Below are 17,386 nucleotides of genomic sequence, written 5' to 3'. Positions count from 1 at the left end.
CTCCTTGCATTTAAGTACGTGCACTTTAAGATCGGCTTCAGCTGTACGTAGTCTATCACCACTATTCATGTGGTCCCTTACTTCCCTAATTTTACTATCTTTGGTGCTAATTTCTTGTGGAAGGGATACGGGACATAACGGGCTGGAGGTCGTGGGAAATGATCAGGCTGGGGGGGGGGGAGGACAAAGGAAATGGAAGAACATGGCAAAGTAAGACCTTAACAAACCAGGCAACCAATAATGGGTTAGAAATAAAGGTCGTGGAAATAGACTGCGGCATGGAGGAGGGGAGGTGTTCCGCTAGCCAAGGGGCCCCCATAGAAGTCGTGGTGGGGAGGGGGAGAGGCGGAAAAAGGAGACCATTAATTCGGCCTAGGGATCATAAAACTACACTAGCAATTCCAAACAGGTCTCCTAATATGGTAAATTGGTGTAACCGGAGTGGCAGTCCCTCCGGATTGAGGGTGGTGCTGTTGAACGCCAGATCTGTCAACGGGAAAACCACTGCCATCCAGGATCTAATCCTGGATGAGCAGGCAGATCTGGCGTGCATCACGGAGACCTGGTTGAACGAAGCTGGAGGTGTGAATTTGACCCAGCTTTGCCCACCAGGTTTTTCTGTGCAGCATCAGCCAAGATCCGGAGGGCGGGGAGGCGGGGTCTCAGTGGTCTATAGAGATTCCATCCCTCTGACCAGGGGTCCCATCCCGCAGTCAACAAATTTTGAATGCGTTCACCTGAGGGTGGGTGATTGGGACAGAATAGGGATTCTGTTAGTGTACCGTCCACCTCGCTGCACGACAGTCTCCCTACCTGAGCTAGCGGGGGTGGTCTCGAGCCTGGCATTGGAGTCTCAACGGCTCCTTGTGCTGGGAGACTTCAATGTCCATGCAAAGGCGACCCTCTCAGGAGCGGCTCAGGACTTCATGTCTGCCATGGCAACCCCATGGGGCTGTCCCAAAAAGTATCTGGCCCCACCCACTGTGCTGGACATACATTGGACTTGGTTTTCTGCCAGGGATGGGAGGATGGTGGCGGTGTTGAGGAGTTGTCCATCTCTCCGTTGCCATGGACCGACCACTTCCTGGTCAGATTTAAGCTCACTGCGCCCCCTAACCTCCGCAGAGGTGGAGGACCCATTAAGTTGGTCCACCCCAGGAGGCTTATGGATCCGGATGGATTCTTGACGGCTCTTGGGGACTTTCCCGCCACCTCGGTAGGTGATCCTGTTGATGCCCTGGTGGCTCTCTGGAATGGGGAGATGACTAGGGCAATTGACACGATCACTCCGGTACGTCCCCTCTCAAGTAGCTGAGCTAAACCAGCTCCTTGGTTCACTGAGGAGCTGGCAGCGATGAAGCGAAGGAAGAGGGAACTAGAGAGCGTGTGGCGATCGGATCCGAGCGAGCCAAATCGAACACGGTTTGTGTCCTTTTTAAGGGCATATGCCGCGGCAATAAAAGCCGCAAAGAAAACTTTCTTTGCGGCCACTATTGCGTCCGCAAAGAACCGTCTGGCTGAGTTGTTCCGGATTGTCAGAGGTCTTTTAAACCCCGCCACCCTAGGCGGGGTCCCTGACAACTTGGCAGCTCGCTGTGAAGCTTTTGCTCGGTTCTTTGCAGACAAAGTCGCTTTGATCCGTTCTGGTCTGGACACCATATTAAGGGCAGTCTCTGAGGATGTAACACAAGCACCTGCTTGTCCTATTTTGATGGATTCATTTCAATTGGTGAAACCCGAGGATGTGGACAAGATACTTGGAGGAATGAGGCCTACCACATCCATCCTAGACCCCTGCCCATCCTGGCTTCTAAAGGAGGCCAGAGGGGGATTGGCTGAGTGGGTTGAGGTGGTGGTTAATGCCTCCCTTCGGGAAGGCAGAATTCCAGTAAGCTTAAAACAAGCTATAATAAAACCGCTGTTGAAAAAACCATCACTGGACCCCACTAAATTTGACAACTTTCGGCCAGTTTCCAATCTTCCCTTTTTGGGTAAAGTCCTGGAACGCATGGTGGCCTCACAACTCCAGGTATTCTTGGGAGACACGGATTATCTGGATTCGGCACAGTCTGGCTTCAGACCGGGACATGGTACCGAGACAGTCTTGGTCGCCTTAGTGGATGATCTGCGCCGGGAGCTCGACAGGGGGAGTGTGTCCCTGTTGGTGCTGCTGGACCTCTCAGCGGCCTTCGATACTGTCAACCACGGTATCCTTCTGGAGCGCCTTGCGGGGATGGGTCTCGGGGGCACTGTCTTACAGTGGCTCCGGTCATTCCTAGAGGGTCGCTCCCAGAAGGTGTTATTGGGGACACCTATTCTACCCCACATCCTTTGTCGTGTGGGGTTCCTCAGGGCTCAATACTGTCCCCCATGCTGTTTAATATCTACATGAAGCCGCTGGGTGAGATCATCCGGAGTTTCGGGGTACGGTGTAATCTGTACGCAGATGATGTCCAACTCTGTCACTCCTTTCCACCTGCTACTAAGGAGGCTGTCGAGGTCCTGAACCAGTGCCTGGCCGCTGTAACGGTCTGGATGAGGGCGAACAAATTGAAATTGAATCCAGACAAGACAGAGGTACTCCTGGTCAGTCGCAAGGCCGAACAGGGTATAGGGTTACAGCCTGTGCTGGATGGGGTCACGCTCCCCTTGAAGGCACAGGTTTGCAGCTTGGGTGTGATCCTGGATTCATCGCTGAGCCTGGAGCCCCAGGTCTCGGCGGTAACCAGGGAAGCATTCGCACAGCTTAGGCTCGTGCGCCAGCTGCGCCCGTATCTTGGGAAGTCTGACTTGGCCACGGTAGTCCATGCTCTGGTTACATCCTGCTTAGACTACTGCAACGCTCTCTACGTGGGGCTGTCTTTGAAGATGGCCCGGAAGCTCCAACTGGTCCAACGTGCGGCAGCCATGACACTAACAGGAGCGGGACGTAGGGAGCATACAACCCCCTGCTGTACCAGCTCCACTGGCTGCCGATTTGCTACTGGGCTCAATTCAAGGTGCTGGCATTGGCCTATAAAGCCGTAAACGGTTCCGGCCCAAAATACCTAACTGACCACCTCTCGGCCTATGAGCCCTCGAGGACTTTGAGATCTTCCGGGGAGGCCCTGCTCTTGATTCCACCTGCCTCACAAGCACGGCTGGTGGGGACGAGAGATAGGGCCTTCTCGGTGGTGGCTCCTCGGCTGTGGAACACCCTTCCCGTGGACATCAGGCTAGACCCCTCCCTGCTAATATTCTGCAGTAAGCTAAAGACCTGGCTATTTAAGAAGGCATTTGATCAATAGTACAATGACTGGCAATTGACCATAGGAATGGAACACCGGAAATGAGATCGGATTGTGGCTTGACGATGAGACGATTCGAAATGTAGTAATAAATTGGTTAAGATGTTTTTATGATTATGATGAATTGTACACTGTTTTGCACTATGCTCTGTAGATTGCACTTGTTTTTTGTCATGTTGTACACCGCAATGAGTCGCCCTTGGGGGCTGAGAATTGCAGTATATAAGCGCAGTAAATAAATAAATAAATAAATAAATAAATATTGAACTTTCCCTCGGTGTCACTGGGTGTGCAACGGATCCCTTTTCTTCCAAGACGGCATTGGTTGTCAAAAGGAAGAGGAAGAAACCAGATGCAGAGGATGCATCTATGGTCACTGCCCAATATCCCCCCGGGAAGGGAATTGGTTGGCCTTCACCCATCAGGCAAGCAGGCGGCCAGCCAGCCATTCCTGGGGGGGCTAGGGTCAAGCCTCCCCCCCGGGAGGACTTAGAGGCTGTCTCACTGGGGGACGGCTGATATGCTGTGAAAGGTAACTGCGCAGCGTGACACTCCCGGGGGGTCACTGTCCAATGCCCCCCCCCGGGAGGACTTGAGGAAGGGAATTGGCCTTCACCCAGCAGGTAAGCAGGCAGCCAGCCATTCCCGGGGGGGCAGGGTCAAGCTTCCCCCCCGGGAAGAGACTGTCTCACTGGGGGACGGCTGATATGCAGTGAAAGGTAACTGCGCAGTGTGACACTCCCGGGGGTTACTGTCCAAGGCCCCCCGGGAGGACTTGGGGAAGGCCGGGAAGGGTATTGGCCTTCACCCAGCAATCAAGCAGCAGGCAGCCATTCCCGGGGTGGCCAGGGTCAAGCCCCCCCCGGGGAGGTCTAAGAGGCTGTCTCACTGGGGGATGGCTGATATGCTGTGAAAGATAACTGCGCAGCGTGACACTCCTGGGGGGTCACTGTCCAATGCCCCCCCAGGAGGACTTGGGGAAGGGAATTGGCCTTCACCCAGCAGGCAGGCAAGCAGGCAGCCAGCCATTCCCGGGGGGGCCAGGGTCAAGCTTGCGCCCCCCCCGGGAGGACTTATACGCTGTCTCACTGGGGGACAGCAGATATGCAGTGAAAGGTAACTGCGCAGTGTGACACTCCCGGGGGGGTCACTGACCAATGCCCCCCGGGAGAACTTGGGGAAGGGAATTGGCCTTCACCCAGCAGGCAGGCAAGCAGGCAGCCAGCCATTCCCGGGGGGCCAGGGTCAAGCTTCCCCCCCGGGAGGACTTATAGGCTGTCTCACTGGGGGACAGCAGATATGCAGTGAAAGGTAACTGCGCAGCGTGACACTCCCGGGGGGTCACTGATGAATGCCCCCCCGGGAGGACTTGGGGAAGGGAATTGGCCTTCACCCAGCAGGCAAGCAGGCAGCCAGCCATTCCCAGGGGGGGCAGGGTCAAGCATCCCCCCTGGGATGTCTTAGAGGCTGTCTCACTGGGGGACGGTTGATATGCAGTGAAAGGTAACTGCACAGCATGACACTCCCGGGGGGTCACTGACCAATGCCCTTGAATTGGGCTCGGAACTGATCCGGCAGCCAGTGGAGCTGACACAGCAGAGGGGTCGTGTGCTCTCTGTATGTCGCCCCGGTGAGCAGCCTGGCTGCCGCTCCCTGAACCAGTTGAAGTTTCCGAACCGTCTTCAAGGGCAACCCCACGTAGAGTGCGTTGCAGTAGTCTATTCGGGATGTAACGAGCATGGACCACTGTGGCCAGATTAGACTTCCCAAGGAACGGGCGCAACTGGTGCACAAGTTTTAATTGTGCAAAAGCTCTCCCGGCCACAATGGCTGACCACTATGAGATCCTGGGATTTGTAGTTTTGCAAGACCTTGAGTCTTTTCTGCCCCAAAGGGCCAAACTACCAAGACTCCATTGCATAGAGCCAGGGTGTTGTTGTTGAATGAATGCGGTTTGACACCACTTTAACCGTCATGGCTCATGGCTTATGACATCCTGGGAGTTTTGCAGGGCCTTCTCTGCCCAAGAAGGCCAAACTACAACTCTCAAGACTCCATAGCATAGAGCCAGGGTGTTGTTGAATGAATGCAGTTTGACACCACTTTAACTGTCATGGCTCAGGGCTATGACATCCTGGAAGTTGTAGTTTCTCAGGGTCCTCAGACCAAAAGAGCCAAACTACAACTCTCAAGACTCCATAGCATAGAGCCAGGATGTTGTTGTTGAATGAATGCAGTTTGACACTACTTTAACCGCCATGGCTCACAGCTATGACATCCTGGGAGTTGTAGTTTTGCAGGGCCTTCTCTGCCCAAGTAGGCCAAACTACAACTTCCAAGACTCCATAGCATAGAGCCAAGGTGTTGTGGTTGAATTAATGCAGGTTGACATGATTTTAATCATCATGGCTCATGGCTACGGCATCCTGAGAGTTTTAGATTCGCAAGGCCTTGAGCCTTCTCTGCCCAAGAGGTCCAAACTACAACTCCCAAGACTCCATAGCATAGAGAGGGCATGGGGTGTTGTTGAATGAATGCAGTTTGACATCACTTTAACCCCCATGGCACACGACTATGGAATCCTGGGAGTTGGTAGTTTTGCAAGGCCCTCTTGAGCGTTCTTTATCAAAGTAGTATGTAAGTAAAATTTTATTTCTGTTGCATACTGCCAAATATAAGAACAAGCTCTTGGTGGTTAACTTTTCCATGCTCAATTTTTCTTGTCTCCTGGGCTGCATTTGCACAGGTTGGTTAGCAGGGTTTTCTAGGCTTCTCTTTCCAAGAGTTGTGGTGCCTCACCGAACTACAAATTCCCAGGATCCTATAGCATTGAGACTTGGCATTTAAAGTGGTATGAAGTGCTACAGAGTCTTGGGAGTTGTAATTTGGTCCTCTTGGGCAGAGAAGGCTCAAAGCCTTGTGAAACTACAACTCCCAGGATCCCATAGCTTTGAGCCATGGCAGTTAAAGTGGTGTCAAACTACATTCATTCAATAACAACATTACTATAACTGGATGGCCCATGAGATCTCTTCCAACTCTATGATTCTAAGATTTGAAATGTTTTCTGTTCCTGCTTTGAAAGGGATATTTCCTGTTTAATTAAAAGTAGTTGTACTCCAGGAATGTCGTTTTTGAGGGTGCCATAAACTAGGTTGAATTAGATATCTACAAGATAGCCATTGAAAAACTAGCAAAATGTGCTGGAGAATGTACCTCCTGCAAATAATAATAATAATAATAATAATAATAATAATAATTGGGTTGTTGTAGGTTTTAATAAACCTACAATAATAATAAACTTTATTTGTACCCCACTACCATCTTCCCAAGGGACTCGGTGCGGCTTAGATGTGGCCTTGTAATCTATATAAAAAAAAATGTAGTGTTTGTTTGTGCTACCATCAGAACTCAAAAACCACTGGGGGAATTGACACCAAATTTGGACACGATACACCTAACAACCCAATTTATGTTCTCCACTCAAAAAAATAAACAATAATTAACTAGAAAGAAGTTACCCCCACAAGGCTAAATGTCTATATAGAACCTGTGTTAAAAGAACACTTTCCCTCGCTCCTGCACGAGGGAAAAAAACCCAACCGCTGAGAGAGAGATGGGGGGAGGCGCAGCACAAGAGAGGGAAAGGTGGCCGGTCTATCCCTATGCCTACCCCCTGCTTCTCTCTTCCCAAAGGATTGAGAGAGAGGGAGAGAGAGAGTGTGTGTTCCTTTTCTTCTTGCCTCGCTGCCTTATGGGAAGGCATTCTGGGAAATGAAGTCCAGTATTCAAAGAAGGGACAAAAAGCCACGCTCTGTGAGTTAGCAAAGGCTGTCCAGGAAGGCAGAATAAAAACATTCCCAAAAGATGGCCATCCATTTTTACTTTATAGCAACCATGGGCTATAATATATGTACAATAATAATAATATATCCATCATAATAATAGCTATCAATCCCTAATAATATATATGTCTATGATATCTATATTTCTTTAACAATAATAACTAAATTTCTATCATAATATCTATATGTCTGTAATAATGTCTCTATGCCTATAATAATATCTACAGGTCTATAATAATATCCATATGTCTACAATTATTATATCTCTGTCAAAAATATCTGTACATTTATAACAATAATACCTATATGCCTATAATATCTATGTCTATAATAATAACATCTATATAAAGTATAATAATATCTATACATCTATAATAATAATAGCTATATAATATCTATAAAATAACAATAAAAAATCACATCTATATGTCTAATAATATCTATAGGTTTCTAATAATATCCATACCAAATAAGCCTGTTTTTGCTCAAAAGATATTGAGCTCTATGCTCCTTCTATTTTTACTCAGTTTTATACTAATTTATACAATGCTTTTGATATGAAATTCATAAAAAATAACATCTATAATACTAATACATATATAGCTTTAATAATAATATTTGTATCTATAATAATAATATCTAAATGCCTATAATAATATCTATATGTCTATAATGACAACAATACCTATATAAAATCTTTGAATTGGGTTATATGGCAGTGTGGAGTCAGGTAACCCAGGGCCCTTCCACACATCCATAGAACCCTTTGACCTCGAGGAGACTGAAATGGGCCTGTATTAGGTTGACACTTTGCCACTTCCGTTGTGTATTGATAGCTTAGAAACCAGCTCTTCCTCTTTTCTTTCTTTCCCATTTCTCCACAATGGGCCACAGCAACGCGTGGCAGGGTACAGCTAGTTACAAATAAAAACTGTGCAACCATTCATTTAATGAAAATAATTTCCGATGAGTACTGTCCCCACAGCGCAGTCCTAGCCACTTTAAATGCTGTTAGGTTTGGTAAATTAGTCTCAAATAAGCTGCCTTTATTTCTGCATGACCCAGCAGATCTGTTGCACTCCTTTGGTGGCGCAGTGGGCTAAACCCCTGTGCCGGCAGGACTGAAGACTGACAGGCCACAGGTTTGAATCCGGGTAGAAGCGGATGAGCTCCATCTGTCAACTCTAGCTCCTCATGCGGGGACATGAGAGAAGCCTCCCACAAGGATGATAAAAACATCAAAAATCATCCAGGCGTCCCCTGGGCAACGTCCTTGCAGACGGCCAATTTTCTCACGCCAGGAGTCACTCCTGATACGACCAAACTCCTTTGGTGCATTTCCTATTCCTTCTGAGAATTTGGAGATATCCATTACAACACAATGTGAACATGGGAAAGATTGTAAATACTGAATTGTTTTTCTTCTATTTCAGGTTCAAGGTATTTTCTGTTAGGGAGCAATTTTAGGCTTCTGTTTTTAGGCTTTTAGGTTTTAGGCTTCTGTGTCAATATTAATTGTGTTCATGATTTTCTTATTTATCTAGCTGCCTTTGATGATGCAGTGGAGGAACGGGTGATTAATGAAGAATATAAAATATGGAAAAAGAATACACCGTTTCTCTATGATCTTGTAATGACGCATGCACTGGAATGGCCCAGCTTGACTGCTCAGTGGCTTCCTGATGTAACCAGGTAAGTCTTTCGTGAGTGGTAGCTTTAAAGTAATTGCTAACGTGGTGTAATACAGTAGGACCTAATCAGTGAATGGAGTCCCAGCTAAAACGAGATTGTTTCCCTTTGATTGCATTGCAGACCTGAAGGCAAAGACTTCAGTATCCATCGACTAGTGCTTGGGACCCACACCTCTGATGAGCAAAACCACCTTGTGATTTCCAGCATCCAGCTTCCGAATGATGATGCACAGTTTGATGCTTCACATTATGATAGTGAGAAGGGAGGTAAGATAATTATACAGAGAATTTTTCCCTCATTTTATCTGACAGTATTTTACTTTGCAGCTCAGTAAGTAATTCTGTTCTAATTGTGGATGTTGAGACAATGATGAGGTGGTTAGGACAAAAGTATTTTGCCAGCAGCTTGGATCCCATTTTAAGAAATGTCATTATTTGTAGCGTTTTTGAAAATTTGAGAAAGTAAATAATTGCTTTTCCAAATTGCTATTGTGTTGAGTTACTTTTTGGGTCTTGAAACTAGAATTGCAAAAATAGCTAGTTTCTGTGAAAGCGGTACAGAAATGTGACTGATATTCCGGTACAACAGTTTCCTGTTGTAGAACTCCTAGCATACTACCTGACAATAGTTACACATCTGGATAAATTTGCCAAATCTGGGGATGTCACATCCCTTAAAGGTTATTGGGGAGATTATACTGCTCTGTTTCCTGAAGTTAAGCATTCATATGTAACTGAATAGTTTGCAACTGCTTCCAGTAAAAGGGGAGAGGGCGGTCACCATGTAATAGTGTTGGTGTCCTCTGTTTGAACCACCATGATTATCAATTGTTATATCCCCCCCCCCCCCCGCTATTTCATTTCCGTAATGGCATATGACATAGATTTCTTACATTTTTAAAATATTAAATTCTCTGTATAAGTGAGCACAATTGATATTAAGTAAAGGAAAAGGTTTCCCCTGACATTAAGTCTAGTTATGACCATCTCTGGGGGGTGGTTCTCATCTCCATTTCTAAGGTGAAGACCCCGCATTGTCTGTAGATGCCTTCATGGTCATGTGGCCAGTATGACTGTAAGGCCTTTCCCCAGAAGTGGTACCTATCTACTCACACTTGCATGTTTTTGAACTGCTAGGTTGGCAAAAGCTGGGGCTAACAGCAGGAGTGCACCCTGCTCCCCAGATTCAAATCTCCAACTTTTCGATCAGCAAGTACAGCAGCTCAGCAGTTTAATGCACTGCGTCACCAGGGGCCCTGGTGATATTATTGATGTTATCAATGTTTTATTTATCTTCAGAGTTTGGAGGCTTTGGATCTGTTAGTGGAAAAATTGAGATTGAAATAAAAATCAACCATGAAGGAGAAGTGAATAGAGCATGCTACATGCCCCAGAATCCTTGCATCATTGCAACAAAGACACCATCCAGCAATGTCCTGGTGTTTGACTATACCAAGCACCCATCTAAACCAGGTATCTGTCAAGACTGATCTTGCCTTATATCTTTTAGTTGTAGTTGAATCCTGAACAGGAATGTGGGAGCCAATTACACACAGAGATCACTGGGTCAGAGCTGCCAAAACTCCCTTATGAGGGGTCCTCATAAGGGAGAATTTTCCAGTAAGATTTCAAAGAAAGTGTAAGGTTGAATTAGGAAAACTGTTTCTTAATTCATAGTTAAAAGCTTTTAAAGTAGACAGTTGAGTTGTTCATGTCTAGTTTCAGGTTTGGAGCAAAACTTAGCTTCCTATGTTTCTTCTCAATAGATCGCCGCATGATCGCTGCATAATTACAATGAGCCAAGATTCTGAACCCCTTTTCTTTGCAGATCCTTCTGGTGAATGTAATCCAGATCTCCGTCTCCGTGGGCACCAGAAAGAAGGCTATGGTCTGTCTTGGAACCCAAACCTTAGCGGGCATTTGCTTAGCGCATCTGATGATCATGTTAGTATTGTATGTTAAGTTAGCCATGGCACACATACATGTTATATTTGCCAGGTGAATTATGCCTTCTATCTGAGCGTATTTTCCTCTACCTTTTCTCCTTGAAGACTATCTGCTTGTGGGACATCAGCGCTTCTTTTACTACCATTGCAATACTTGTTTATCATTTGTTGCCATCTATTTAGCTCTTCTTCTGTAATTTGAAGTGGCAGCATCCTAAATATAAAATGTATCTTTGGAAGTATTTTCATTTTTACTAATTCTATCCTTCCAAACCAAGGTAAATGTATATTTTCATAATCTATTGACATTTTTGAACACCTTTTCTCAATGTTACTACATTTACCTCTTCCATTTCTTTTAAACCCTTTGTTATTATTACTCCCAGGTAATTTAACTGATTCTTAATTCTAATTCCCATTTGGCTCCGTTCTATAAAGTCTTTTTCTTCTTTCTTTGTATAATTAAGTAGCATCATTTCTGACTTGTTCCAAATAACTTGCAAACCTGTTGTTTTCCCAAATATCTGTAAAGGATCCTTTATTTTATCCATTTTACTTACTATGTTTTCAATAAATAGCAATGTATCATCGGCGAATAAACTCACCTGGGTGACCTTTTCCTATATAAAGAAACTAGCTGACCCTGCCACGCGTTGTAATTATTCACAATGTATAATTACATATTGTTTTTGTGATTAATCACTATGCTTTAGGTTCAGATTGTAACAATAAAAATACATCCTGCATATCAGATATTTACATTACGATTCATAACAGTAGCAAAATAAGACAAGTGCAGTGTGCATAGGAATTTGGTCATCGTTTTTTAAGGAAACTATAGTCTGGCCCTCCAATGGTCTGAGGGGCAGTAATCTGGCCCCCCATTTAAAAAGTTTGAGGACCCCTGTTCTAGAATCTAGAGCAATGGTTCCCAACTTGTGGGCCGTGGCCCACCAGTGGACTGCAAGAACAAAAATCTGGTCTGCGAACCTTCTTCCTCTTTATTTATTTATTTATTTGATTTCATTTCCGTTCCTTTCCACAGAGCTGACCCCTTTTGGTACTAATGTTGGAGAGTGGCCCCTGGACAAAGTGGTCCCTGATCAAAGTGGTCCCCAGTCAAATGGGCCCTGGTCAAAGTGGGCCTGGTAAAAAAAGGTTTGGGAGCCACTGAGGAGAGAAAGGTAAGAAATAAAAGTAGTAGTATTCGTTGTTGTTGTTGTTGTTATTATTATTATTATTATTATTATTATTATTATTATTATGCTATGTGACACATTTTCTGTTTCTGGGTTATAAAGGTTATTTCCTAATTGGTTCTATCATACAAACATGGAAAAAGTTTCTTACACTGCCAACAAAAAGACTTTGAGTAATAACTCTAATTGAAATTGGAATTGGAAGGTTACAACAGATTATAAAAGGCAGTATGTCATTTGGTTCCTCCTTTGAAGAAATAAGAGGAGAGAGCTGTTTTTTTTCCACTCGAGAAGTAATAAGGAGGGATAAGGAGTAAAGCCTTTCCTACAGAACTGCAAATTGCAAAATTACAATTGAAAGCAGTGAAATTCCCTGGAATCATAGGCAAGCATAGTAAAGGTAAACATAATTAAGGCGTTGAATTTATTTATTTATTTATTTATTTGATGCATTTATTAACCGCCATTCTCAGCCCTTTAGGGCGACTCATGGCGGTGTACAACACATATAAAAAGGCAATTTACAAAGAGGCAATTACAACAACATATTAACAATACAACAATTACAAAATTACACTAAAAATCCGCTTCGTCTCATAGTGGAATCATAACCAATCTCATATTCCTTGTTCCTTTCCAGTCGTCTTTACCACATTTTTATAGCACTTAATTAAATGCCTTCTCGAACAGCCATGTCTTAAGGCTTTTTCGGAAGGACATAAGGGAGGGCGCCTGTCTGATGTCTGCAGGGAGAGTGTTCCACAGCCGGAGGGCCACCACCGAGAAGGCCCTCTCCCTCGTCCCCGCCAGACGTGCCTGTGAGGCAGGCGGGATCGAGAGAAGGGCCTCCCCAGACGATCTCAAGGTCCTCGTGGGCTTGTAGGCCAAGATGCGGTCCGAAAGGTATTTTGGGCCAGAGCCGTTTAGGGCTTTGTAGGCCAAAACCAGCACCTTAAATTGGGTCCGGTAGCAAATCGGCAGCCAGTGGAGCTGGGACAACAAGGGCGTTGTGTGCTCCCTGCCTCCCGCTCCATTTAGTAACATGGCTGCCGCGCGCTGAACCAGCTGAAGCTTCCGGGCCGTCTTCAAGGGCAGCCCCACGTAGAATCATAGAATCATAGAATCATAGAATCAAAGAGTTGGAAGAGACCTCATGGGCCATCCAGTCCAACCCCCTGCCAAGAAGCAGGAATATTGCATTCAAATCACCCCTGACAAATATCACAATTGGGCACCACAATTCAAGAGAGATATTGACAAGCTGGAATGTGTCCAGAGGAGGGCGACTAAAATGATCAAGGGTCTGGAGAACAAGCCCTATGAGGAGCGGCTTAGGGAACTGGGCATGTTTAGCCTGAAGAAGAGAAGGCTGAGAGGAGATATGATAGCCATGTATAAATATGTGAGAGGAAGCCACAGGGAGGAGGGAGCAAGCTTGTTTTCTGCTTCCTTGGAGACTAGGACGCGGAACAATGGCTTCAAACTACAAGAGAGGAGTGTAAGCTCACAGCAGCCGCTCCCAGAAAAGACACAGGACGCCAATCCGTAATCAATCAGGAAACTTTTACTACTGGATGCATATACACAATGAAAGCCAGGATTGGCGCACAGACACAAGTCAACCCTTATATACCCTCCCCCACATTCGAATCCCCTCTTCCCGCCTGACAATTATCCCGCGCAATATTCCCCGCCAAACCACCAACGGCCCCTCCCAAGGCCACCAGCTGCAATCCCTTATCAGTTCTCCATGTCAGGGATCCGGTTTTGTGCGCCAACATCCAAGGCCAGGAAACCGAGTCCTGACATAATGTCCCCCTCCACCTCTTCTTCTTCCTGGAAGGGAAATATACGTCACCATTATGTTCCTTCTTCATCTAGCGGACCTTGGTATTTTTTCAACAAACTACAATGAAACGTTGGGTGTATTTTCCCCAATACCTTAGGTAGTTTCAGGGTATATGTCACTTCATTCACCTTGTTAGAAATCCTAAAAGGACCGACGTATTTGGGAGACAACTTCCGAGAGGGGGTATTTAACTTAAGGTTTTTTGTGCTCAGCCACACTAAATCCCCTTCTTCCAATTTGTCACCTACCCTCCTTTTCCGATCTGCAAACAACTTATATTTTCGCTGTGCCTTTCGCAGTGATTTTGCCACTCCCTCCCAGTTCGCTTTCATCTTGTATGACCATTCTTCCTTTCCCTCCAGTTCTTCCCCCCAACTCGGCAGTTTGGGAAAAGGGGTTACTTCCATGCCGTATACTACCTCAAAGGGGGATTTCCCTGTGGATGCGTGACAGGCTCCATTGTACGCAATCTCTGCAAACGGGAGTAGATCGGCCCAGTCAGTTTGGCATTGGTTTGTGTATGTTCTTAGGAACATTCCCAAGGTCTGTTGTGTGCGCTCGACCCCCCCATTTGTCATGGGATGGAACGCTGAGCTCAAGGTTCTTTCCACCCCCATCAATTGCATGAAACCTTCCCAGAACCTGGCTGTAAATTGTACCCCTCGATCACTAATTACCTGGTCCGGACAACCATGCAACCGGTAGATATGTTTGATAAACAACTCAGCCAATTTCTCTGCAGATGGCAATTTAGGCAGCGCTATGAAATGTGCTTGTTTTGAGAATAAATCCATCACTGTCCATATATAGCGCTGACCCCTGCTGACTGGGAGTTCACCCACAAAGTCCATAGCAATCACCCTCCAAGGTCTTGATGGCTCTGCCACCTTTTGCAATAACCCCGTTGGTTTTTGTGTGGTTGCCTTATTTTGTGCACACGCATTACATTTGGATACATACACTTTGGTGTCACCCCTCATCCCGGGCCACCAACACTGTCGTGCCAACATTTTCAGGGTTTTTGTCACTCCCCAGTGTCCTGCCCCCTTGTTGCCATGGCATCTAATCATCATTTTTTCCCTTAGGTTGCCTGGGATATATAGCTTCCTGTGCACAAATCCCAATCCATCCTTCCATTCCACCTTTTCCTTATTTCTTTCCAGCCACTCATCCTCCCTGCATGCTTGTCTTATCTCCTCCTCCCATCCCCCGTCCTTGCTCTCAATCCCCACCAGCCTTTGACTGCGCTCCTTTTGCGCTCGGGTTTGTACTGCCATGCCCCACTGCTGTTCTGAGAATATGCTCCCCTTTGGGCCTCGTCCCCTCCCTCCATCCTCCGGCATTCTTGACAACGCGTCTGCGACCACATTTTGGTTCCCCTTTTGGAAACGCAGCTTGAAATCAAATCTGCTGAAATACTGCCCCCATCTTATTTGCTTCGCTGACAATTGCCTGGGCGAAGTGAGGTATTGTAAGTTTTTATGGTCGGTCCACACTTCAAAGGGGATGCCGCTTCCTTCTAATAAGTGCCTCCATGTCTCTAGGGCCCTCACTACCGACAGGGCCTCTTTTTCCCACACCGGCCAGTTTCGTTCAGTTTCGCTGAACTTTTTCGAGATGAACCCGCATGGCTTCAACCTCCCTTCTGGGTCCCTTTGCATCAGGGCCGCCCCGTACGCCCAATCTGATGCGTCACAATGGATCACGAATGGTTTGGTTAAATCGGGGTGGATTAATACCGGTTCTTCAGTGAACCTGCGCTTCAGTTCTTCAAAAGCCCTTTGGCATTCAATTGACCAATCTAACTTTGCTCCCGGGGATCGTACCTTTACTGTTTCCCCCCTTCCCTTCGTCTTTAGCAGTTCAGTTAAGGGCACCGTTATCTGAGCAAATTCCTTTATGAAACCCCGGTAGAAATTTGCAAACCCGAGGAATGATTGCAACTGTTTGCGCGTTTGGGGAGGGCTCCACCCCCTGACATCCTCCACTTTTGCTGGATCCATTGCTATCCCTCCCTTGGATATTCGGTATCCCAGGAAGTCTATCTGTTCTTTATTGAACTCACATTTTGGCAGTTTTGCAAACAGTTTTGCCTCCCTCAATTTCTGGAGCACCTCTCTCACCAATTTGACGTGAGATCGTCTATCACGGGTAAACACAATTACATCATCCACAAAGCAAAACACCCCGCGATACAATAGTGGGTGTAACACCTCATTAATCATTTGCATAAATGCTGATCCAGAGCCCCTTAGCCCGAAGGGGCAGACGCAGAATTCAAAATGGCCGAACGCGCAGGTGAACGCAGTTTTCCACCTGTCCTCGGGCCTTATGCGCAGTTTATGATAAGCTTCGATTAAGTCAATTTTCGTGAACACCCTTGCTTCCGACAATCTCGATAGTAAGTCCTTAGTCAGTGGCATGGGGTAGTTGTTGGTGGTGCTCACTGCATTCAGCCCCCTATAGTCCACGCACAGTCTCAATGAGCCATCCTTTTTGTGCCTAAACAACACTGGGGCTCCCAAGGGTGATTCGGAGGGCCTTATAAACCCTCGGGCCAAGTTTTTATCAATATATTTCCTCAGTTCCTCCATCTCCTTGACTGACATGGGGTACAATCTACTCCTGGGCAACTTAGCGTCCTCATTGAGTTCAATCTTTACTTCGACCCTCCTAGGAGGGGGAAGCTGGTCTGCCTCCTTCTCGTCAAACACATCCTCAAAGTCTCTGTATTCAGGGGGAATTTCCTGCACCCCACCTGCCGTGTTTTCTTCCCCCTTGCAACAATTTCCTCTTTCTCCGCTCTGGAATGTGATGCTGCCTTCCCTCCAATTGATCTGTGGGTTGGCTTCTCTTAACCATGGCATCCCCAGTATCACATTGTAAGTAGCCATAGGGGATACAACGAAGGTTATGCTGCCTTCCCAGCTCCCCACTTTACATCTCACTTCTCCCACTTCAAACCGTGCCGGGGCCCCAGCCGCCACTGACCCATCTAGCTGCGAAAACGCTATGGGGCTCTGCAAGGGGGTTTTCTCACATTTCAGTTCGTCTGCTAGCTCTGGGGCCATAATGTTTCTTGAGCAGCCGCAATCCATGAGAGCTTTGCAGCTGGCCCACTTCCCCTCCCCTTCTAGCCTGATTGGGAATACTAGCATTCCTGGGCTGTGACTCACCAGATCACCCACCGGGGCCCTAGAAGGGGGGCTCTCCTCCGCTCTCTTCCCTGCAGCCGGTTTGAACTTTGGGAAATGGGATTCTCCTCCTTTCCTTTGTCTGCATTCGGCAGCCCGATGGCCCAGGCGACCGCATACATAACAAGGGCCCCTCTGCTCCTTGGGCCCTCGGGCCGGGGCTTTTCCGACCGTGCTTCTCTCCGTTCCCCGACTCTCCTCCTTCGCCCTCGTCTGCTGCGGCGCTGCTCCTTGATGCCTCTTGACCTGTGCCAAGGTCGTCTCGACGCGGCCGGCCAGCTCGATCCATCCACCTATCTCCTCCGGGTCGTCGCGGTGAAGCGCCCAGGTCAGGATTTCCTTCCGCAAGCCCTCCTTGAAGATCTGGACCTTGGT

At 46.8% G+C, this 17,386-nt stretch overlaps 1 protein-coding gene and 1 long non-coding RNA gene across 2 annotated transcripts; one reads left to right on the top strand and one right to left on the bottom strand.

Annotated features, from left to right (window-relative positions):
* The first annotated feature begins 8,657 nt into the window (after nt 1-8,657).
* Nucleotides 8,658-10,952, top strand: LOC137095575 (histone-binding protein RBBP4-like). The gene is made up of 5 exons (XM_067462355.1): nt 8,658-8,824; nt 8,945-9,090; nt 10,123-10,296; nt 10,652-10,767; nt 10,875-10,952. Exons 1-5 carry the CDS (start codon nt 8,766-8,768, stop codon nt 10,950-10,952), a joined length of 573 nt encoding a protein of 190 aa, XP_067318456.1. The 5' UTR covers nt 8,658-8,765.
* Nucleotides 10,953-13,512: 2,560 nt separating this feature from the next.
* Nucleotides 13,513-14,716, bottom strand: LOC137095493 (uncharacterized). The gene is made up of 2 exons (XR_010908856.1): nt 14,495-14,716; nt 13,513-13,804 (listed from the first exon to the last, which is right to left on the bottom strand). It is a non-coding gene; the product is annotated as an uncharacterized lncRNA (long non-coding RNA).
* Nucleotides 14,717-17,386: the final 2,670 nt, after the last annotated feature.

The sequence above is a fragment of the Anolis sagrei genome, chromosome Y (genome assembly GCF_037176765.1).
Source record: "Anolis sagrei isolate rAnoSag1 chromosome Y, rAnoSag1.mat, whole genome shotgun sequence".
NCBI classification, from domain to species: Eukaryota; Metazoa; Chordata; class Lepidosauria; order Squamata; family Dactyloidae; genus Anolis; species Anolis sagrei.
This window is presented reverse-complemented; position numbering and strand designations above follow the sequence as displayed.